At 45.6% G+C, this 24,270-nt stretch overlaps 1 protein-coding gene across 1 annotated transcript in view; it reads left to right on the forward strand.

Moving 5' to 3' along the window:
* grb10a (growth factor receptor-bound protein 10a) overlaps window positions 1-24,270 on the forward strand; it is a 72,671-nt gene that overhangs the window by 6,762 nt on the left and 41,639 nt on the right. Inside the window, 3 exon segments of the mRNA XM_048229282.1 lie at window positions 5,850-5,961; window positions 14,890-14,983; window positions 21,633-21,852. Of these exon segments, the coding sequence (XP_048085239.1) occupies window positions 5,911-5,961; window positions 14,890-14,983; window positions 21,633-21,852 (365 nt within the window). The 5' untranslated portion in view covers window positions 5,850-5,910.

The following is a 24,270-nucleotide window of genomic DNA, read 5'->3' on the forward strand; positions in this document are numbered from 1 at the left end:
ACCATAATTTCCCAACTATTAGCCGCGGTTTATACATTGATTTTGAAAAATCTGTTATTCAGTTATGAGGTTAATACACTGGGGCAGTTAATATGGTATTAATATGGTTTTGTTGTTTTAACTTTTAACATAAAACACTGTCCTGCGGTTTATGCACAATGTGGCTAATACACGGGAAATTACTGTAACAGTTTCAGTTGTTTAGTCGTGGAAATGTCAGTAGTGAAGGTTGCTTGCTGTCAGCGCGTGACGTGCTGCGTTGCACTGATCAGTCAGCTGAGCTGGGCAGTGCCCTCCTGTGCTGCTTCTGCTGTGTCAGTGCGCTGTGCTGTGCTGTACCCTCCTGTGCTGCTTCTGCTGTGTCAGTGCCCTCCTGTGCTGCTTCTGCTGTGTCAGTGCGCTGTGCTGTGCTGCGCTGTGCTGTGCTGCGCTGTGCTGTGCTGTGCTGTGCTGTGACACCGCTGCTGTGTCTCCAGCTCTATAGACCCTTTCAACAATAAAAACAAAAACAATGCTTGAACGTTCCATTTGGGCCCCAATCTACTTCCTCTGCATTAAGATAACATATGGAATGTTAAAATGGAAGTCTTGTGGGGCCAACTATGATGCTGATAATGGAACTCTCTTGAAAGGGTCCATGAGGACAAGAGCAGCCATTTCCTCTGTCCCACAAGCTTACGTGTGCCCACTGAGGATTGAAGAAGACAGCCATTTATAGCTCTCAGGAGACTGTGTTCCAGTGCCTTTAAATGGGCTTGGCTGGGGATTGTTATGCTACAATCTATTTATCTATTTAATCTAGTAACAATTTTATTTTGTCATTTAGAGCTTTTTCCAACTGTTTTACCCTGGTTTGATGGGGAGTTGTGTTGTTTAGTAAGTAACAGCTTACTAAGCCAGTGAGTGTTTCAGAGTTGGGTGTTCTGTTCTGGACTGGTCCTAGTCTGGCTAGTCCTAATGCGGGATGCTGCTCCAGTGGGTGTGGCTCTTCCCCAAACTGATGAATGTCAGTGAAACTATGGGAAAGCCAAAGCTGTAGGGTCCTGTGATCAAAATTGGATGTGGCATTTAATGTTTTGCCCTCACATTGTAGCATGATATAGCCTACTACTGAAGTCCGAAAAGCCAAAAAAAAAGTTCCACGTTAGAGCAACCCACCCTACCTCAGTAGCTGTCCCACTGGCCCCTGTCCAGTGCTGCTCCGCGTGTTGGCCAGCATCAGTGATAGCACCCTGATAAGACCCAGGATTACGCAATGAAGCCAGAGCGGCCATGGTGACATGAGAGCCCTGCATGCCCTGAGGGAACACTCAACAGACCGTGGCCACCTGTGACTTAGCTGACCTGACTTTGGAGCAGGCTCCAAAATAAGAGACCCCAAATGCTTTGGCTGTGTATGATCAGTGGCCTATTGTTTGAATGCTCTCTGAAATCTACTTCGCACATGGATGTTGTCGGGTGTGTGTGTGTGTGTGTGTGTGTGTGTGTGTGTGTGTGTGTGTGTGTGTGTGTATGGGGGGGGGGGGCTTTTTGAGCTAGTGAGAGACATGAACTTGGTCATGTGACATTCTCCCTTGGGGCACTGGTCAGCTCGCTGGGATGGACTCAGCCTGCCCTCTGGGTTGTGTAGGGTCCACATATCATCACATGTTAATCTGGGAGGAGGGCCCATATGGTCACCTCCTTTGCCTCTAAGATGACTCTGTGCTGCTAAATGGTTCAGTAGGATCATGAAAAAGAGCCGTGCAGATCTCGTTTTAGCATAGCCATACCCCAACCAAGCTGAAACATGAATCCCTCTTGAGTAATACTGCCTTGCAGGAGCCTGTACGTACACACACACACACACACACACACACATACATATATAGAGAAGTAACAGTATGAAAATTTAACATGACGATTACTGTGACCAAAATTATCACGGTTGTCGATATTATCACTGTGTTTTTCAAATGTTCTGAAAATGAAAAACAGAATAGCATAGTGTCTTGTCATGAAAGTGGTGTGGCTCCTTTAAGAGCAAAAGGCTCCCTTTCTGTTACTCTGTGTATGTTAGTGCATACGCAAAACTAATAGGAGTTAGATGGGCTGCCGACTGAGGTAAAGTTAGTGAATTGGTGGTCACTAAATAAAGCTGCAACTCTTTGGATTGTAGCTGTATCTTGTGCGTGCTTGCCCTACTAGCCTAACATAAGGGAGAGCTGGGACAGTTTAAACACTTTTTTAATTAAATGTAATTTACAAATAGATTGTGCCACACTGAAAGTTAATGTTTTGTCACTAGTAGCTATCCTCTGTCAAATACAGTTGCATTTTCAGCTCTATACAAATCCGTTCAGTAATTTGTTGTCAAGTTGTTGTTAGCTGTAGCCTGTAGCCTAGTAGATTTCAGGAGTGTTTATCACAACACACTTCCAAGATGCAGTAGGCAGCTGTGCATATATATCAAAAGAGTGGTAAAAAAGTTAAAACGCTCAAAAGTGTTATGCCACTTATCCTACCCCTATTTGATAGATTCAATGGAGAACCATTCCTGTGAGAGTAGGCCTGCACAATGCACTGCAGGTCCACAAGGCTAGGTTTATTTGTGTTTGCAATCATCCGGAAATAGGCTATGCGTAGCCCTGGCACCTGATTTCAAACTACGCCTTTGTGCCTACTTTGGGGGACTCGGATGATGCTGGAAAGAATTCCACACACATTTTTGCACCACGGTAATCCACTGCTGTAATTTATGATAATTAAAATCAAAACGGTAATTGTTATTGTGAAGAATTTTATCGTGGTTTACCGTTACATTCATACACATACACACAGACACACACACAGTTTTGTCAGCACAGTAAGGTAGAGTTTATACAATTTCATCTCACCTCTTTTACACGGCTGCACACACACACACACACACACACACACACACACACACACACACACATACACACAGCGTCCATCATTAGGGAAGCCATTGAGCTTGGGCAATGGTGCAGGGCGGCAGTGTTCTGTCTGTCATCGCTGGATGTTAATTTGGAGGTTCAACACGTTGCTCAAGACTCTGCGCTGGTAGCCCACAGCTCGGGGCCTTGTGTCGAGCACAAAGCGTGTGGTGGAGGGTGGCTCTGCTGCTTGTGCAGAACTCTGAACGCACTGTTTGAGAGTGACCTGTCAGAAGCAGTTCTGAGCAGGCTTTGCGCTTCTCGTCCAAGCGTAGAGGATCAAAATGTTCCAGGACTCAAACCAAAACACAAGTTATGTTTGGGCTCGCACACTCCTTTTCTCTCTCTCTTGCTCACAGTCTTCGTTGCTCTCTCTTTTTCGTTGTCTCTCCCCCCCCTCTCCCTCCCTTTTCACTACTCTCCACTGTGTTTTTCCCCCTCTGTCTCTCTTGCTCTCTCTCTCCCCCTCTCTCTTTTCTCTACTCTCCTCTGTGTTTTCCCTCCCTCCTCCCTCCCTCTCCTCTCTCTCTCTCTCTCTCTCCCTCCCTTTCCCTTTTCGCTACTCTCCTGTGTGCCCCCCAGCAGTGCCCCCCTCCCCCCCCATCTCTGTTGCCCTCCGTCTCTCTTTCTCAGAGATAAGCTTAGACAAGTGGAGGACTGAAATAGCTGCATGCTATCTTAAGTGAAGTCAGCGTTGACTTTTTTTCTTTCTTTTTTTCCCCTTCACTCTTGCCGTCTGCAGTCTGTGTACTGAACAAAATGACAGTGACGAGTTCATGCAGACGACTGTTCTCTTTCGCATTTGCTTTTCATGCTGAAGACTGTCTTATAGTATGGTCTGAAGTGAAATGTTATGCAAGAACGAGTGTGTGACACTGAGTCTGACATTTTACCTGATCCATATTAATGGGATTTTTTTAATAAGGTAATATAGTTTTACACGTCGTCCATTGCTTCATAGTAGTAAAAAAAATGGTAGTGTTGCATAAGAGTGTTTTATGCATAAGGTGCTATCATTTAAGAGTGAATCAGTCGGTGTTGTCATTCATTACCATCTGCTCCTAGTTATTTAGGACCGCAGGTGTCACTGAAAAATTTATAAAAGATTTCATTCATTTGCGATTGTAAACGGTAATAAAAAGTGAAATTATGTGACTCCATACTAGTGACTTTCTCTGTTTTCTCATGATTATCTCAAAATAATGAATGTGTGTGTGTGTGTGTGTGTTATTGGCTTATCACAGTTCTATTTTGAGGAATTGAATATCATTCATTATGCAACTTAGATGAGAGTGTCTGATCATGGTCATGCATGAATCTATTCCAATTTTCCCTTGTGACTTCACTCACATCCTCCACCTCCAGTAGGATTCAGTGTTCTCCATTTAGTGCTCTCCTCTGGGATAATACTATGGTGTGCCGTCTATATGTAGGCCGGTGTTGTTGCACTTTGCATAGTGTTTCTCTCTCTCTCTCTCTCTCTCTCTCTCTCTCTCTCTCTCTCTCTCTCTCTCTCTCTCTCTCTCTCTCTCTCTCTCTCTCTCTCTCTCTCTCTCTCTCTCTCTCTCTCTCTCTCTCTCTCTCTCTCTCTCTCTCTCTCTCTCTCTCTCTCTCTCTCTCTCTCTCTCTCTCTCTCTCTCTCTCTCTCTCTCTCTCTCTCTCTCTCTCTCTCTCTCTCTCTCTCTCTCTCTCTCTCTCTCTCTCTCTCTCTCTCTCTCTCTCTCTCTCTCTCTCTCTCTCTCTCTCTCTCTCTCTCTCTCTCTCTCTCTCTCTCTCTCTCTCTCTCTCTCTCTCTCTCTCTCTCTCTCTCTCTCTCTCTCTCTCTCTCTCTCTCTCTCTCTCTCTCTCTCTCTCTCTCTCTCTCTCTCTCTCTCTCTCTCTCTCTCTCTCTCTCTCTCTCTCTCTCTCTCTCTCTCTCTCTCTCTCTCTCTCTCTCTCTCTCTCTCTCTCTCTCTCTCTCTCTCTCTCTCTCTCTCTCTCTCTCTCTCTCTCTCTCTCTCTCTCTCTCTCTCTCTCTCTCTCTCTCTCTCTCTCTCTCTCTCTCTCTCTCTCTCTCTCTCTCTCTCTCTCTCTCTCTCTCTCTCTCTCTCTCTCTCTCTCTCTCTCTCTCTCTCTCTCTCTCTCTCTCTCTCTCTCTCTCTCTCTCTCTCTCTCTCTCTCTCTCTCTCTCTCTCTCTCTCTCTCTCTCTCTCTCTCTCTCTCTCTCTCTCTCTCTCTCTCTCTCTCTCTCTCTCTCTCTCTCTCTCTCTCTCTCTCTCTCTCTCTCTCTCTCTCTCTCTCTCTCTCTCTCTCTCTCTCTCTCTCTCTCTCTCTCTCTCTCTCTCTCTCTCTCTCTCTCTCTCTCTCTCTCTCTCTCTCTCTCTCTCTCTCTCTCTCTCTCTCTCTCTCTCTCTCTCTCTCTCTCTCTCTCTCTCTCTCTCTCTCTCTCTCTCTCTCTCTCTCTCTCTCTCTCTCTCTCTCTCTGTGTTGAAATGCACTGCTGGCTCTGACTATGGCTGCATCTGCACTGGCTGCATAGTGGACATTGAAGTGGGCAGTTGGCAGCATCTCGGTTCAAGAAGTGGTCTGGTAGTCAGGTTGGCACGGGAAAAGAGAGCAAACTGCCCCCCACACCACACACACACACCACACACACACACACACACACACTCCCCCACCAAGTGTTCCCATGTGCCCCAGGGCAATCCACTCCATGTCCTGGCACGCTAGTCTAGTTTTTCAATGTGAATAGGCACACAAAACCTTGTCTTGCAAAGTCTTGCTTCCCTAAGAATTCCTAAAGAAGTCCCAGTGAGACACTCCTCGGTTGACTTTGATCATTTTCTTTGATGGTCATCACATCAGTGGTCATTTGTTTAGTTTGTGCCGGCGGTGCAGAAGGACTGATGGAGCTGTGTCTCTTGTCTCCCCCAGGTGCTGCTGGGAGTGGATGCGAGGCTGCCGAGGCTGAGGTCACACGGGACAGCGGGACAGCATGGCCTTAGCAGGGTGTCCTGACTTCTTCGTCCACCAGACCAACTATCAGGTAACTAAAGCGCGTGGATCCCCCACCATGGGCCGACCACAGCAGCAAGTGTCAAGTGCATCAGGTGTCACCTGGCAAGGCCGTCACAATGAACTACATTGTCATGCCACAACCTCTCAAATTAGTGGCAAATATGCACACACACACACACACACACCTCGGCCCATGCCCCATGCCTCACTCACACTGGAATTATATTTAATTTGTCCCTGACCCTCTCTCTGCACTTGCAAATGCAAACACCTTCAGACAGTCAGATATTTGTGATTGGTCAGCTACAGTATGTTGTCCATAGCGACCTCTGGGGGGTTGTGGTATGTTCACATGCCTGAGCATCTCCATGGCGTTGCTATGGCGCTGCACAGCTGACATGTTGACATGTGAAGGGCTGGCAGTTGCTATTAATACGCACAGAGCACTCCGTCAGCCTGTTGACTGGCTGCTTTCTCTCATTCTGTCTCTCTCTTTCTCATGTTTTTCCCCTGTATCTGTCTGTTCCTCTCTCCCTCTCCTCGCTCTTGTCTTTCTCTTTGTCCCTGTCCCTGTGTCTCTCATGCCCACACTCCTCCCACTACCCCCTTGGCTCTCTCACTCTCTCTTTCATGCCTGCTTACTCTCCCTTTCCCTCCCTCACTCTCCTCCTCCCCCTATATTCTTTCTCACTCCTACCCCTTCCTGTTTTTCCCTCCCTCTCTCTCTCCCCTCTCTCACTCTCTCTCTCTTACCCCCCCCTCTCCCCTCTCTCTCCTCTCTCTCCCCTCTCTCTCTCTCCTTTCTCTCCCCACCCAATTCTCCCCTCTCTCTCTCACCCCTCTCTCACTCTCTCTCTTACCCCCTTCTCCTCTCTCTCACCCCCTCTCCCCTCTCTCTCTCTCTCTCTCTCTCTCTCTCTCTCTCTCTCTCTCTCTGCTCTCTCCCTCTCTCCTCTTTTTCCCCTCTCTCATCCCCCTCTCTCTGCTCTCTCCTCTCTCTCTCTCCTCTCTGTCTTCTCTCTCTCTTCTCTCTCCCCTCTCTCCCTCCTCTGTGTGTGCCACTCCCACAGGCTTAACAGAGCCGGTGCCTTTGTTAAAACTATCTTTGGTCACAAGGCTGAGGGATGAGCTCAATTATTATCAGTTAATTGGTGATCGTGAGTCTTTCAATGGAACATTGGGGGTTGAGGGTTGTTTTTGTGCACTGGATGAGGAAGGGAAATTATTGTTCAAGTTCTGAACTCAAGGGTGACATACCTAGTTTGGTCTGTGTGTCTGGTTGCTTGTTTGGTTGTTTTCCTTTTTTTCCTTTGGTTTCTTTTTAATTTTTGCATAATTTGTTTTTTGGGGTTATTGGTTTATTTGTTTGGGTTTCTTGTATGTGGGTGTTGGGGGTGTGATGGGGGGTGGGGTGAGGTTTTTCATATGGGCTGGTTTTATGGCAACTTGGTTTCTTTTTGAATGTCAATAAAGGAACCTTTAAAAGTCAAAAAAGTCTCTCTCCTCACTCCTCCCCTCTCTTACCCCCGCTCTCTCTCCTCTCTCTCCTCTCTCTCCCCTCACTCTCTTTCCCCTCACTCTCTCTCCCCTCTCTCACTTTTTGATTGCACCACATTCTGCTCACCATGGGATGTCTCCAGAAAACCAGACGTCGTTCTCAAGGCAGCTCTTTTACAGGAACAAAGTTATATTGTGATCTGACGTGTGATTGGGGAGATGACTAACTTTGGGTGATGTCTAAGTGTACTGTGTTGGTGTGTGTGTGTCTGTGTCTGTGTGTGTGTGTGTGTGTGTATGCCAGCCAACTTCACATTTTGGAGGAAGAGTGGCTCCTCTGAGGAAATTCCACCACTTACTGGATTAACAAACCACTTGTTGCTTCTGTCATTATTGGCGCCCTCTCTTATATACACACACACACACACACACACACACACACACACACACACACAGAGTTCTACGTCTGTGTGTACACACTGGGCTGCTGCTGCAGTAACACTGCCTGAGAGGGTGTGTGTGTGTGTGTGTGTGTGTGTGTGTGTTTTACGTCGTTGATGTTATTGTTGTTGTTTATGGTCGCTGATTGAACATGTCGTGGCTTTTGTGTACATAAATAAGCCTGAGTGAGTGCTGACCTGGTTCTGTGCGGTTGTATAACTCAGCTGGAGGTTTTCTGGGAGGTTTGGGGAGTGCCAGAGTCTCCCTTTAGGGCCAGTAGGCTGGACGGCTGCCCGATCCCACTGTTAACCCGGCCCACCACAGCACACAAACCCTACTGGACCTACCCTGAGCACACAGACCCTACCGCTGTCGCACAGTGGACATACGTTCTCTCGTGTACATATGCTGTATGTAGGAGCTCGCGTTCAAACAACATGCTTAAACTACAGATGTAGGCTGTCTGCTAAATTGTAAGTAGTAGGGCTGTATACTCAAATTACTTTGAAGGATTTAAATAGTATGTTAGCTATGCCGCAGCAACACACTTGTGTATGTGCAAACCCTGCATGAGCATGAGTTAGAAAAACACACAAAGTTATGGAATTCTTTATACGAGCGAATTGGTTCATTGAACTAGCGAAAGTCGGTTAAAGGCGATGGCACCATATAAATTCAACATTGCTGAAAAGAGGGAGGGGCAAGCGAGGCATCGAAATCATTCCCATCATCTCCACTGGCACGAGGGCAGGACTCTCCTCGTCTGGCAGCACAAGCTGTCTCTTACTGGTGAGCGTTTGCATTAGGGGCCCGGAGCCGCCACTGGAAAAGGGATTAATGCGGAGAGGTGAGAGGTGAGGAAGAAGTCAGCGAGCGGCAAACACGAGCGCACAGTCATTTGTTTGGCACTCGGCGAGCATCTGCTCGGATTCCCAGAATTCTGTTCCGCGGAATTCTTAAGTCACTCTGGCTGCTTGGATGGCGCGCCGCTGCACCCCCCCACCCCCCCCACCCCCGACTTGTGTGGTGTGATGGCGAGTTCACCGGGTGCCAGATATTATTGTCTTGGAAGGGAGATGCTGCTGCACTGTCAGGAGTGAGCAGAGGAGAAAGTAGAGGGAGCAGAAAAGGAGGTGAGGAGAGGAGAAGATGAAGGAGATGAGAGGATGAGCTTTTTCAAGGAGGCAGAAAGAGGATGTGAACATTAGAGGGGAGTAGCAGAGAAGTTGAGCTTCAGAGGAGTGCCTGAGGAGTTTTAATGGATGACCAGAGAAGGAAGAGAGGGAAGGAATGTAGATGTTTAAGGCTGATGCACGTGAGGGGAGGTGAGGAGAGGAGAAGGGGTGCAGGTGTGAGCAAGCACTAGGAGGGAGGAATCGGCTTTCTGTCTTTCACTGTTGTGCGCACGTCCGTGTGCGTGTGTGTGTGTGTGTGTGTCCGTCTGTGTGTGTCCGTGTGTGTGTGTGTGTCCGTCCGTCCCTATATGTTTTTTTAGTCTCTGTTCCCAAGTAATATGTATGTATGCATGCATGTGTGTATGGTTAAGCTAATCCAGTGTCTAGTCTCTGATCTTGACATGTCAGAATAAATCAGGCCTCTGCTTTCTGTCTGTGTATAAAAAAAAAAAAAAAGTACACACACCTTTTGTAGATGACCCTTACCTGTGTGTGTGTGTGTGTGTGTGTGTGTGTGTGTGTGGAGGGGGGTTGTAGGTGTGAGTGTTTCGTTATGCACATGTGTCTGTGAGTCTGTGGAAACGGCAGAGGTAATTTATAGTGTTGGGTCAGAGGTGGGCTGGCCACTAACTTGCTTTCCTAATCGTTCTTTGTCGTGAGCATAGACGACATGATGCAGCCTTCTAGGAACTGGCCCTCCTAACTGACAGGGAGGATCAGCTGGAGGCTTAAGGTTTACATAACGACCCCTGAATCTGGAATGCATCCAAAGAGTGTGACACACACACACACACACACACACACACACACACACACACACACACACACAGCATGACACATGCACTTAGACACGTACACCTCACAGAGAACTGTGGAGAAATATAACTACCAGCATACATTGTAAATGGTCACCCACTTCCAAACACATACATTATGATACACACTCATGCAATTCTATGAAGCGTCCTAATCACAGATCCACTATAGCAACTGTGCTGCTGCTGTATTTCATATACCAGAGGATAGTGGGTGGGTTTGCAGACAGTTATAGCTGTGTTGTTTTTATTTATTTAGATAGATAGATAGATAGATAGATAGATAGATAGATAGATAGATAGATAGATAGATAGATAGATAGATAGATAGATAAATTTCCCCTGGGGAAATTTAAGATGAACTATAAGGAATAAAGGGAGAGACCTCTGTGTGTGTGTGTGTGTGGGTAAGGATAAGGAATAAAGTGAGCGCAGTAGGGCAGTAGTGTGTGTATGTCATGAGTGCTTTGCAGCGGGTTGTGCTGTGTAAGCCATTAGAGCTGCCTCTTCTCAGAGCTGTAAATTTCATTCGGCCAGTTTTATAGATGTTTTTAGAGAGGACAGAGCGGGGAGTGGGTTGTGTGGGGGGGGGGGCCTCTCCAGTTCCTGGAAACCTCACTTCCGTGTTCTCGCCTTCGTAGAAAACTGAAATTGAAAATGTGGTTTTTTTTTTTTTTTTCCCATCTCTGTGTGTAATTTCTTCTCTCTCTCTCCCTTCACTCTCTCTGTCTCTGCATGTAGTGCTGCAGGCCTGTCAGAGCTGCTTTAAATTAGGCCACATTTCTTAAGAGTGTAGGGTCATTCCATTCAATTCAACCAGGGCCCACACTTAGGTCTCAAAAAATTCTGAAAAAATTACCAGGTGTACCCATGTTACCCAGGAGACACACTGTAAATTACTCTTATGTAAGATCAATACTTTCCAAGATACAGACAGTTTTGCACAGGGGAGGGGTGTCGATTTTGTTCGGCTCTTTTTTTTGGTCAAAGTTCACAAGCCCACGAAGAACTAAACCATGTAGGAGGCTCAAATTTTGCATGCTGGTACATAAATAGGAATAGTATGTAGCAAAATCGTCCGTTTGGTCTGGATAATCCTGCATGGTCATAGCTGTCCCTCAAAGTTGATACAAATTTTATTGAGTTTTTGGCTGGGCTCTGTTTAAGCCTTCAGAAGACATATTTGTACTCAACATAGGCTCTTGATTTATTTTCCTTACTGAGATAAGTAGAAACACTCTCACAAAAACAATGAACAGAAAATAAATTCCTTCAGGGTCTGAACAGCAGACCTTACAAGTCTAAAAAATCATTTTGGTTCTCATTTTCAGAGCACCTAAACACCTTGTAGGAATATACAAAGATTTTTTTAAATATTGTTTTCTTTATTCTCCATGATCTTTTCTTTTTAAAACACCAATTTACTTCGTCTTATGCAAATCTTTCTTTTCACTTTCCACCTGATCATGGGCAAAATCCAACATTGACATCAATATGTTTTGTATAGAGCTACCACAGGTTACTCTATACAACCACAGGTGGCAGTGTGGTGACTCTATATAAAACATATTGATGTCAATGGGGCATTTTGCCCATGTTCAGGGTGGAAAATAAAAAAAAAAAAGATTTGCATAAGACAAGTCAAATTGGTGTTTTTCAAAAGAAGGGATCATGGAGAATAAAGAAAAAACATATTTAAAAAAAAATCTTTGTATATTCCCACAAGGTGTTTGGGTGCTTTGAAAATGATAACCAAAATGATTTTTCAGACTTGTGAGGTCTGCTGTTCATACCCTGAAGGATTTATTTTCTGTTCATTGCTTTTTGTGAGAGTGTTTTACTTATCTCAGTAATGAAAATAAATCAAGAGCCTATGTTGAGTACAAATATGTCTTCTGAAGGCTTAAACAGCCCAGCCAAAAAACTTCAATAAAATTTGTATCAACTTTGAGGGACAGCTATGTTGTGCATGGGATTATCCAGACCAAACGTGACTATTTTGCTACATACTATTCTATTTATGTACCAGCATGCAAAATTTGACCTACATGGTTTAGTTCTTGCACTGTGGGCTTGTGAACTTTGACAAAAAAAAGAGGCCGAACAAAAATCGACACCCCTCCCCTGTAAACTGGCTGTATCTTGGAAAGTATTGATCTTACATAAGAGTAATTTTACAGTGTGTCTCCTGGGTAACATAGGTACACCTGGTAATTTTTTCAGAATTTTTTGAGACCTAAGTGCGTGGCCCCTGGTTGAACTGACGTGGAATGACCCTGTAGGGTTTTAGTTTGACTGACTGACTTAATGTATGTATGTGTGTGGTGTGGTGTGGTGTGTGTGTGTGTGTGCGGTGTGTGCGTGTGTGTGCGTGTGTGTGTGTAGACAGGATTGATAGATTTGTCACTGTGTTGCGGTCAGGCTGTGTGGACTCCTGAGTGGTGCGCCTGAAGCGGAGTGTGTGTGTGTCCGTGAGCAGATTAGGAGCTAATCTGGTTTGGGAGAGGCCATGTTGACACGTGGCCGTGTGTCCGCAGCAGTGCCCTGCCGCTAATCTACACATTAAAACTGAGCCGGGGTCAGTGGGGAGGAGGTCAGGGGCCAGCACTTGTTTCTGTACACACTTGGACACACAGACACACACACACACACACACACAAACTGGTACATACTCCTAGACACACACAAGCACACATGCACACACTGGCACACACACGCATAATCTCAATTTGTTTTGGTGTCAAGGTATGTGACAGGTGCTGGTGGTGGTGATGGGTAGACAAAAGATTAATTCAGAGAGTGCAGTTAGATGCTGGTTAAAGCAGATGAGCTCACTTCATAAACATTGGTGCCAGAAAGGACATTTCTTGGTGCAGTGTGTGATGTGTCAGTGCTGTCTTCATAAAGACTGATACTTTTTGGTAATATCTGAGCCATCCTCAAGAGATCCATTATGTTAGCTATACTCAAGTTCAAGTTACTTTATTTGTACCCAGAGGTAGATTTTGTTTGCAGTATAGAGTCCTCATACACACAGTTGAATGGTTTGGTATCAAAGAGCCTGAAGTCAGTTTGTGATCACACCATTTATTTGGTATCTGGTATTAAGCGTTTCTAAAGGAATTTGAAGAAAATGCGAACTGAAGTAACAAAAATGTAGCAGACGACCCAAGGAGCTGTCAGCGTCTGATAAGCTGCACTGAAAGGTCATTTCCTTAAGGGACTGGGGGAAATCTAGCACCGTACTGGCGCAGCATCTGGCCCAGTCCTCTGGCCTGCGCGTGAGGAGCTGTGTACCAATTGCCTACGCTGGGTGTGTTGCGGAAAGGCGTCAAGTGGAGACGACTGCAGAAGGTGAACATTATTTAATCTCCAAGGCGCAAGCGGAATCCAAATCCTAATTCTTTTGGCTTAGTAAATCCTGAAAAAGAAGAGGCGAAGAAAACGCTTCCTCTTGGGTGTATCCTCCTGTGAGGAGCAGTGGTGACTGACTCAGTGGTGATTTGGGGGCGGTTCGTCAGCGGAGTCTGGTTTATAGGATGATGAGTGCGCAGATCACATCAAGCCCTGGTGATGAAACGTGGTGCATCTTGGGGAGAATCTTCAAACGGTGAAGATTCTACACGTACACTCCAAACACATACTGATACACACAAGCACTCTCTAAACCAAACACACATAACACACCCTCCAAAACATCTATCTCTCTCTCACACACACACACACACACACACACACACACACACACACACACACACACACACACACACACACACACACACACACACACACACACACACGTGTGTACACTCCAAGCACATACTGCAAGTCCACAAACACACTCCAAACCAAACACACACAACACACCCTCCAAACATACACACACAGCAAACACAATTATGTCTGAGTCCTACTTGGAGCGGAAGTCTCCCGATGGAACACTTACAGCATTAGGCCGGCCACCTCGGAGCCCCGACCTTAACGTAACTGAAGCTGTGTGGGACTGCTTGGACAGGGGGGAAGAGAACACAAAAAGCAGCCCAAAAGTCAAAAGAAGAGTTATGGCGAATCTTACATGAAGCTGGGAAGAATGTACCACAGAACACAGCAGTGCACCAAACCGCCTCAGTTCTACATTCTAAGAAATGCCACATGAAGTGCTGTGTGAAACACACACATTCTTCTAGCTTTTTATTGTATCCCCACCCCCACCCCCTGTATTTCTATTCACCTAAATGTGTTTTTTGTCAAGTATAAATATAAATGTGCCAGTGAATATAAATAAATATAATGCCACTGATCTGCAACACAGCTATAAATGCTGCACAGTTCTCCTGTGTGGCTTAAGACTTTTTCAAAAGCACTTTTTCTCACATTGTCATCTTCCATATTCATATTTGTGTTTCTTGTATAAGTATATTTCCTTCTGTGCATGCTTACATTTCTGTGCTGTGTTGTGTATATGTGCGCACTGATATATTTCTATGCTGTGTTTATGTATCTGTGTGTGTATTTGTTAGGCATGTTACCAGAGGTTGGTAGAGCTTTGTTGAGGAGATGCACACAACCAGTCAAAGGTTTAGAAACACTTTCAGACTAGTTTTACGTTTAAGAAAAAAAAGCTGAAAACTCAAAACATTTAAATGACACGTGGGGTTATGTAGTAAACAAAAAAAAGTGTACACAAAGCTAAATATTTTATAGTTTAGGCTCTTTCCAAGCAGCCGTGTTGACCTAATTTTTACACTCTTGCCATTCTCTCAACCACTTTAAGTTTGACACTGGGAATGGTTTGCCAACAGTCCTGAAGGAGTTCCCATAGATGTTGAGCACATGTTGGCTTTGTTTGTGTTTCGTTCAGGAGCAACAAGGCTGTTTGTGTGCATGTGTGAGATCTGAATGTTTACTAAACTGTATTTTTGTCTGCTCTTTCTGTCTGTCTCCTCCTCGCTCTGTCGTTCTCTCTCTTTTTCTCTTTCTCTCTCTCTCTCTCTCTCTGTCTCTCTCTCTCTCTATCTCTCTCTTTAGGATAAGGTGGACCGCTCAGGCTCTCACCAACCTTCCAACCTCATTGGCTCCGGATTCCAACAGTCTTCCAATCGGAACTCACCCAGCCATCAGGGTAGGTACCCTAGGAGCCTACCCTCCAGCCTAGGCCGAACACACACACACCACACACATACACATACACACACACACACACACCACACACACACGCACACATACCCACACACCGCACACATACACACACACCGCAACACACACACACACACACCACACACCACACACCACACACACACACACACACACACACACATCTCCTCAGACCAAGCACAGCGCCTAAAGCCCAGTTCTGCCGCTCCTCACAGGGCCGGGGATAGCGGTGGGCCTGACTAAGCTGACCCCACCTCTCCTTCCTGTTCTTAGAATGGGTCCTCCCAAAGCAGGTGGCCGGCTTCCTGTTCTTAGAATGGGTGCTCCCAAAGCAGGCGGCCGGCTTCCAGAAGGCCTTTCCTGGCGGCTCTGAGAAGGCTCGAGCAGTTTCATGTGAAGAGTAAAGATTGTAGATGATGTAATACAACCCCCACCTACACACGCACATGCACACACACACACGCACACACCTCCTGCTCTCTCCCGTTGGCATCTCCTTGTTGGCTGATGCTGGTATGACCTCCGTCTCTAGGTTGTCTCCTGCACACTGGCATGCACTGTTGAGTCTGTGATCAGATATGCAGACGATATGAGGTGAAAGACATCACCAAGGCAGATGGGGAATCTGGAGCCTCTGACTGCAGCTTTCTTTTGCTTTTGGCATCATTCATTATTTAGGGTGCACTTAGAGGACCTGAATAGATATTTACCAAGCTTTCACTCTGTGTGTGTGTGTGTGTGTGTGTGTGTGTGTGTGTTTAAGTTTTCCTCTGAGATTGTGATGATTGATGTGGATGTATGTGCCTATGTGTATTTATGTGACCACGTGTGCCTACGGGGATAGTGGGAGTGAAAGTGAATCTCTCATGTTTGTCTCTCTAGTTAGAGATGTTGTTGTGAAGTGTGTTCGTGTTGTAGTGTATGGGTTCTAACAGGTCACTGAGTGCAGAGGCTGCTGCTCCTCCCCTGAGTCACATATACTCCGCTATACATACCGAGCACCGCTTTCCCAGAATCCTCTGTTTTTTATGGGTGAATGGCGGCTCGGGCTGGCTGTGTGTCTGCGCTCCAGATGCTGAGGTCACACACACACACACACAAACACACACACACTAATACACACACACACACACACACACACACACACACACACACACACTAATACACGTCTGCCTCAGCGCTTTCCTCTTTCTCCAGCTCAGCACGATTTCCGAGAAAGCCCAGAGTTGGAGTTCCAAGCGGAACACCGTCTGGAATGCTGTAAATCTTGGAATTGGGTTTGTTCCGACAGTGGAACTCCATATGCATCATCCAGCACATGGCCTAGCAGCATGAGCAGGCCAACACACTGGCACTCACTAGCTCTATGGGACGCCAAAGCACACACACACACACACACACACACTTGCATGCACACACGCATGCATGCAGACTGTCTCGCCCACTCTCTCTCCCCCTCTCTCCTTACACACACATTGTTGTGCTTTGCTTACTCTAAGACACTAAATTAAAGATTTCTGCAGCTGTTGGTCGAACTCGCTAAATCATTGCCCCAGTAAGACATCACTGATTGACTGCCGCAGCGATGATGCCTGCTGGTCTTGTGACGCTGTTCCTGATTGGTCGCTGTTGTAGCTGGTTGCTCTTGGCCCGATGGAGTTGTTGCTGACTCTGTTGGCACCCGGGCAGGATTGTGACATTTGATAAGACAGCTGTGGTTGTTTGCTTGAGTGTGTGGGTGGTGTGGACCGCCCCAGCCAGCCTCAGTAAGTGTGGCTGCCTGTAGATTCCCTGCTGATGTCTCTGATTAGGTGTCAGCGGGGTGTGAGTGTTTGTCAGGACAGGTAGTAGGTAAATCTGCACACGAGCACAGCTGTCATGCCTGTTCAACCGTGTTCATGAGGGTTCGCTCGTCATGTTTGTGTTCGACTGTTGGGTGCAGCAGTGTCTAGTAGCTATTGCTCAACTCACAACAGCTGATCATGTCCTGCCATGTGTTCCTATAACCGCAACAATACATAACTCATGAAGCAACACATTCATTCTTTGTTGTGCGAAAAGTAAGCACTGGGTGGTGATGAGAGAGAGAGAAGGGGCCTAAGGGTCTGTTCATAGTCTACGCAAGCTATGTGGACACCGCTGACACACAAGGCTCACGCAAGCATTGAGGAGCCCACTCGTAGTCTGTGTAAGCTACGCAGACACTGCGCTCACTTGATATGGCACTTGCACTTGCGTTTTTTTTTGTTTTTTTTTCATACATGAACACATTTTGCCATTTTTGCCCATGTTACCTATTTATTCCCATGGCAGCCTCAGGAAATGGAAACGAGGCATCAAACCCTCTTTGTGTAGCTCGATGTGTCTGTGTTTTTCTAGCTTGTGTAGACCATGAATCAGCCTTAAACTTTGCATTAAATCAATGCAGACTGCATGGAGTGTGATTGTTCAATTCGCCCCTTGTGTTGATAGCCTCAGCAGCCTACTCTGGGTAGTTAGCATTAGGCTAGTTCAAAATGTTAGCAAGCAAAGGCCAAAGAAAATACATTTGTATTTAAACACGGCAGTCTATGGAGTTTACAACTCCAATTTTCGCTGGTGAGCTACACAGCGCACATCTGAAAAGGTTCATGATGGCATAGTGGTAGTGGTGTACCGCATCGATTCAATGCAGAACCATACATCAGCCTGTAGAGGAAGGTGAGTGTTTCCCTAATGGGAATGTAAATAAACAATCAGTTTATTTACATAGTTTATATAACTATATGAACATATGAGGATAAAGCATAAAGCAGTTTCTGTAACACCCTCTCAATTCTCTGTTTGACCAGCAGCAAATACACGCTTATGTTTGTAAGGGAGTTGAGTGCTTTCAAATCACCCAGTTACACGTGACTTGCTGGGCTGCGACTGGAAACAACCAAACAGCCCCAAATGCAGTTTGAAGATGAACTCTGCTGTCAGCACAGCAAAGCGGGGACATCTGGTTGCTTGAATAGGGATATGCCGCATAGTTTTCTGCTGCAGAACAGAGTCTTTATTTTGTGTGGTATTGGTAGTCTGCGGATGGACCATGTGCAGGTTTTCTTTGCTGAGGTTCAGGCTGGGCTGTGTCGTTGGCCACTGCAGTCCAGATTGCTGAGGAGAAGGCGTCCGCTCTCACACTGGACAGAATATTCCAGAAGGAACTCCAGGAATGTAAACGCTCCCTACATGCCCTCTTCAGGAATAAAAGCTACAGGCCACATGCCTCGCACTGTCCAGCTCTGGCTGTTTTTCTCTGCCTCTCCACTACTTTTTTTCACGTCTGTCTTTGTCCCCTGGCCTGGGGCGATCCACTTTTTGTTTTGGACTTGGACATGTGATTAAAAAATACTTCTTACTCCCTCCTTCTCCCTCTCTCTCTCTCTCTCTCTCTCTCTCTCTCTCTCTCTCTCTCTCTCTCTCTCTCTCTCTCTCTTTCTCTTTCTCTTTCTCATTCTCTTTCTTTCTGTCTCAGACTCCATCTCTCGCTCTCGTAAGGCTTGTACTATTGCTAACCTGATCAACTCTTGCTAAACTGATACATTCAATCTGTCAAGTCAAATTCATAGTTTCTCTCAAGCCAAGCTCATTTTGTGACCATTAAGCCAAGCACACTTAGTTACTCTCTCAAGCCAAATACATTCTGGTATTTTCATGCCAAACTCCACTTAATCTCTCTGTCAGAAGCCAAAGTCACAGTTTCTTAGTCTGTTAGTCTCAGTCCAACCTCACATTTTCACTCTTAATCCAATCAAACTCTTTCTCTCACACTAAAAATCTCTGTCTCTCTCTAGCTTACTCCTTTTTTTACCAACCCCACACGGTTGTAGTTCTACATCAGCCAGTGTTACACATCCATGAAGCTCTCTGTGTGACACTAACCCCACTTTAATGTTCTCCTTACCCTGTACACTCCCTGGTACCAACCTGACGTATCATGTGAGGCTTACTGTGTCACTGCTGATGTTCTCAACTTCATCAACATCTACATAACAAGAGCCCCCCCCATTAGCAGAGGAATTATTAGTCCATCCACTGAACAAAATAAGTGCAACCTTAATCTGGCCCCAAACCAGTAATTCCTCAGCAGAATGCAGGATGTGACGTGCCTTAACGATGAAGTGCATGGTTGGACACTCCCTTTAAAAAAACATTTGCGATGAAGGAGAACTCGTTTTTGTGTATTTAGATGTGCAAATGCTGTCATATGATGCTTTGAAAGTAAATGATGAATTGGGTAAAGTCTTACATGACTAAAAAACATAATTGGAAGCCGTTCAGTGTCCCCGTGTTCACCTGCTGAACTTGCGTAGCTCCTGACCTACTAAACTCTGGTGCCTAACTGCCTCTGTGCCCTCATGTGACTGGCACCATGTTCACCCGCAGTAACTTGGAGACACCCAGACCTTCAGTGTAGACACCACACACACACACACACACAAACACACACACACATGCACTAACACATACACAAATTGCAGCCTGTCACTGTGGTTACTATGAGGAAGGGGATATGAGGGTACGGGAGCGGTAGCCCCATGATTGCCCTTTATAGTTTTATAAGCCGATGTGGTGTGCATGTGTGATGAGTTTGATCTTTTTTGTGTGTGTGGTTAGAATATGTGATGTGATCTAGGAAAACCCTTCACATGATGCACTCAAACATTTTTTTTTGCTCCGTTTTAACCCTCTCTGGTGAAATTTCTCCAAGTTAAGATTTCGATACCATCCTAGTAACATTCTGGATACTGTCTCCTAGCAAAATCCAGGATACCATCCTCCCAAAATCTAGGATGGTATCAGAATCATACCGGTAAATTGGTAAAATTGCACCATGTAAAAGGTTTTCCCAGATCGTATCACAATATGTGATTCTATGTGTGCCCAAAATGTGAATTCAGCCATCTACCAGTTGTGGGAGAGAGCAAAATGTAGAAAATGGGTTGATTTTTAATGAAATCTGGTGCTTTTATGTAATGTCAAATTATTGTTCCAACATGCAGTGCCATGTTAGGGGAGTGTAGATGAGTACACACACACACACACACACACACACGCAAGTCTTGGGGCTTTGGAATGTAAGGAATGTAGGTGTACGGAGGGGAAAGTGTTGCAATGAAACTTGCAGGGGTTTACCCTCTCTTCTCTCACTCACACACACACACACACACACTCACTCACTACCTCACTCTCACTCTCACTCTCTCCCTTTCTCTCTCTCTCACACACACACAAACACACACACTCACTACCTCACTCTCACTCTCTCCCTTTCTCTCTCACACACACACACACACACACACGTGATGCTTTTGTTTTGCCTTGTGTTCTCAGTAAAGTCTACTACAATCTACCAATGTTCTGGAGACACACACACACACACACACACACACGGTTCTACGCATGCTCACAACAAGCTTGGCATGAAACCACAAGGATCCATTCAGCATATTCCATAGGGCCTGGCTCAGGATGAGGACAGGCACTTGCGGCCAGTGAACTGCTGTAGTGGCTGGCAGGAGGCCTGTCTGCTGCCCTCTAATGGTCAGTTTGCAGCTACAGTCTAATTTAGTTGGGGAAAAGGGGCTGCAGGGTACTTGGAGGTCCTTTCTCACAGACATGTTGTCTGTCTGTCTCACTCACTGTCTGTGTCTCTTTCTCTCTCTCTCCATGTTTGTCTTTCTCTCCTCTCACACTGTATTTCTCTATTAATCTCCCTCCTCTTTTTTTCCTCTCTGTCTGCCCCCTCTCTTTGCCTGTGTCTTCCCCAGAGGTTCCAAGACTGATTGAGAGTCAGCCAAGACCTCTCACACACATTCCCACAGGATCAAACGGCAACAATAACAACAAACACACTAATGGCTAGCGTTGCGAAACCCTCATATTTGTTTTCCATGTCTGCGTCTGTGTGTGTGTATATGAGAGAGAGAGAGAGACAGACAGACAGACAGAGACAGACAGACAGACAGACAGACAGACAGACAGAGATGGAACTCTGACAGCAGTTGGTTGCATCACCCTAAAATAACTCTGTGTGACTGGCCAGAGGAATAGACAACAAGTGCATGCTTTGCCTGACCCCCCCCACCCCCCATTACAAATCATTAGTGATTAATCACATTAGTGATCAGAATGGAAAGAAACTGTTCGTTGGGTTGAACTTGTTGAATTGAATCAGTTGTGTCCACTATCCACCAATGCTGGATCAAGCTGGCATGGCTCTATGGAGTGGGAATGATGTTGGTAACTTATTTTAACATCTTTTAAATGCCTTGTATACTGTGTGGATATGTCCCCTTGAGAAAGAACTCCCTGTGAGCAACAGATGGAGGTTCAGCTTCCGTTAGAGTTGTGCTCATTGGACGTTCACACTACATTTCCTTCAGGCTTCTGTTGCAAATGCAGAATCCTGCAGAATATCACATCATGGAGATAAAAAATCTATTGTGATTCATGTGATTTTTGTGTTGCCACTGGCATGTGAAGTTTGATTGATGGAACATGAATCTCTCTCTCTCTCTCTCTCTCTCTCTCTCTCTCTCTCTCTCTCTCTCTCTCTCTCTCTCTCTCTCTCTCTCTCTCTCTCTCTGTAGATGATGATGTGGACCTTGAGGCCCTGGTAAATGATATGAACTCCTCTTTTGAGAGTCTCTACTCCCACACGGACTCCTCCCCTCTCCTGCACAATGGCCACGCCCACATGCAGGGTCCCTATGGCAACCGTGGGCAGGCCATGCCCCCCCAGCGCCCTCCACCCCGCTCACCAGGACAGAGACTGCGCCGCTCACAACCCATACATGTGCACGCAGTCAGGTACAGGCACAGACACACACAGGATGCATATACTGTGCACATGAGGTTTTTAAACACATGCACAGGCAGTGTTGGGGTTGTTACTCAAAAAAGGTAATGCGTTACAAGTTACTCGTTACTTCTTCAAATTGTAATGGAATTACTTTACTCGTTAGTCATTTTGGAAAGTAACTTGTTACTCGTTACTGTTACTTTACTTTTGAATTGTTCTCTAACCAGGGTGCAACATGCAAAGCGTTAGGCTACACTGTTAATATTCGCAATTTCAGATTCTGCACTGGTCAGCTAAAAGTAGCCTAGTAGGCCTACTTTCACGCCTAACAATAGCCTATATTCATTTTGTCACCTTTGCTAAATTTCCCTTTTGTTTACTTTTATTTTACCGTTATGTGTGTGTGCTTTAACATCAGTAAAACTCTGGGCTTCATTCAACATTTTGTTTATCCATCTGAAATGACTCCTCTACATTTGTTGCCTGCATCCTTTCTCTTTTTGTCTTGAGTTAATGCATTAGGTAAACATTGTTTGCTGGTAACCAGCCACAAATAGCCTACAGATTCTTGCGTGCATTGCGTTTCTTGTGTACATTCTCATTCCCTCTCCAAAATGTGCCCATTCTGTAGGCTGGCCAATTGCGTAGTTCTGCTTCATAAAGTTGAACGAACAAATTTGTTTATTGTACAGAAAAATATAAATAACAACCTACTGTCAAGCAGTCATTTGGCTACAGTGCAGTCAAGAGTTGGAAGTAGGGCAAATTAATTGAGGAACCAGAACGTGGGCCATACAGTTGTCTAAGCATCTACTGCTTGTAGCAATAGACAATGCGATTGACAACGTTGTGATAACTAGGCTATAATACTAACTTTGCAAAGTTAACTTGAATCCATCAATTTTGAGCAAAGTTGTGTAGGCTACACCGCGCCAGTTGTAGTCTGCATGAACAGTTCTTGCACAAGCCACTGTTTTGATTTGCGTATGGGAGGTGCAGGCTGAAGCCAACCTGTTTGAGGGAGAGCGGTGCTGGGAGAGAATGCGTGCTCTACTCTGCGCACATCTCTGAAATAATGTATCTAGGCTAATCTATATTTTAAATAAGCAATCATTGAAACAATATAGCCGAGTTATGCAGGAATGGATGTTACAGTTATTCAGTAACTGTAACGAATTACTGAAAGTTGAATTTTTTTTATGCATTTCCTTACTTCGTTACCCAATAAACTAACAAAATTACAATAACGCGTTGCCCCCAACACTGTACATGGACATGACGTACAGTAATTGAGATTCCCCATCTACATTTGCACATCCTTATACTAGCAGATGTTATCATGGCAGGAAACATAAGAACACCTGCACAGCACATGTGCATGTATGAAAAGAACATGCAAACCTTTTACTCGCCACATGTGCAAACATACTCTTACACGGCAAACCTGTGAGCATATGCAGAGAAGTTCTCAGAACTCCGTTTACTCATTCTCTTTGTTGACACACATACAAGCGTGCGTACTCACATTATTACACACACACACACACACACACACACACACACACACACACACAAAAGCCTGCACATTCTCACACACATGTAGGTCAGAGGCTGCTCTGCTCACACATTCTGTGTCAGGAGGTCCACGCATCCCTGCTGATGGGGCTTGATGGAGTCAGTGAGAGTTTGTCATAATTACCTCCTCCTCTCCTCTCCTCCTCTCCTCCTCTCCTATCGTTTCATCTCCGTGGTGATGGGGGTGTTGAACTCCACGCTGACTCTCCCACAGGTTCACCCAGAGGTTTCGTCTCCATGGCAATGCGCTCAGTTCACCCCAGACGCTCTCAGATATGGCGTCTACAAGTTTTACCCCCCCCCCCCATACTTTTTACCCTCCTCCACTTGCACTCTTTTCCCTCCTCTCTGTCTCTTTCTGTTTTTTCTTCCGGCTGTAACATGTTTATTTCTCTCTGCTTCACTCTTTTATCAGCCCTTTTATCAGTTTCTCTTTACCAGTTCCTGTTCCTGTTCCTGCCTTCATTCTCTCCCTCTTTCTCTCATATCTTCTCGCTCAGATTTTCAGTGAAATTTGGGTTCACTCTGTCTGGTTAGTGTGTCAGAGAACCCTTCATCTCAGATCATTACACACCATACACACCGTGTGTGTGTGTGTGTGTGTGTGTGTGTGTGTGTGTGTGTGTGTGTGTGTAAAGGGAGGGAGCAGACAAAGCTAATGAAAGGCAGCGGCAGATGTGGTGCTGTGGCAGAGCTGCCTGCAGTCAGTCGAGCAGCATTACTCAAAAACGGTCATGAACCCATAAATCTAACCCCAGCTGTGTCACACACACTCACACACACACACACGACACAGACGTCACTCCCAAACGGTCATGAACCCACAACCGTAGCCCCCAACTGAGCTCTAG

Source organism: Alosa alosa, chromosome 20 (assembly GCF_017589495.1).
Source record: "Alosa alosa isolate M-15738 ecotype Scorff River chromosome 20, AALO_Geno_1.1, whole genome shotgun sequence".
NCBI classification, from domain to species: domain Eukaryota; kingdom Metazoa; phylum Chordata; class Actinopteri; order Clupeiformes; family Clupeidae; genus Alosa; species Alosa alosa.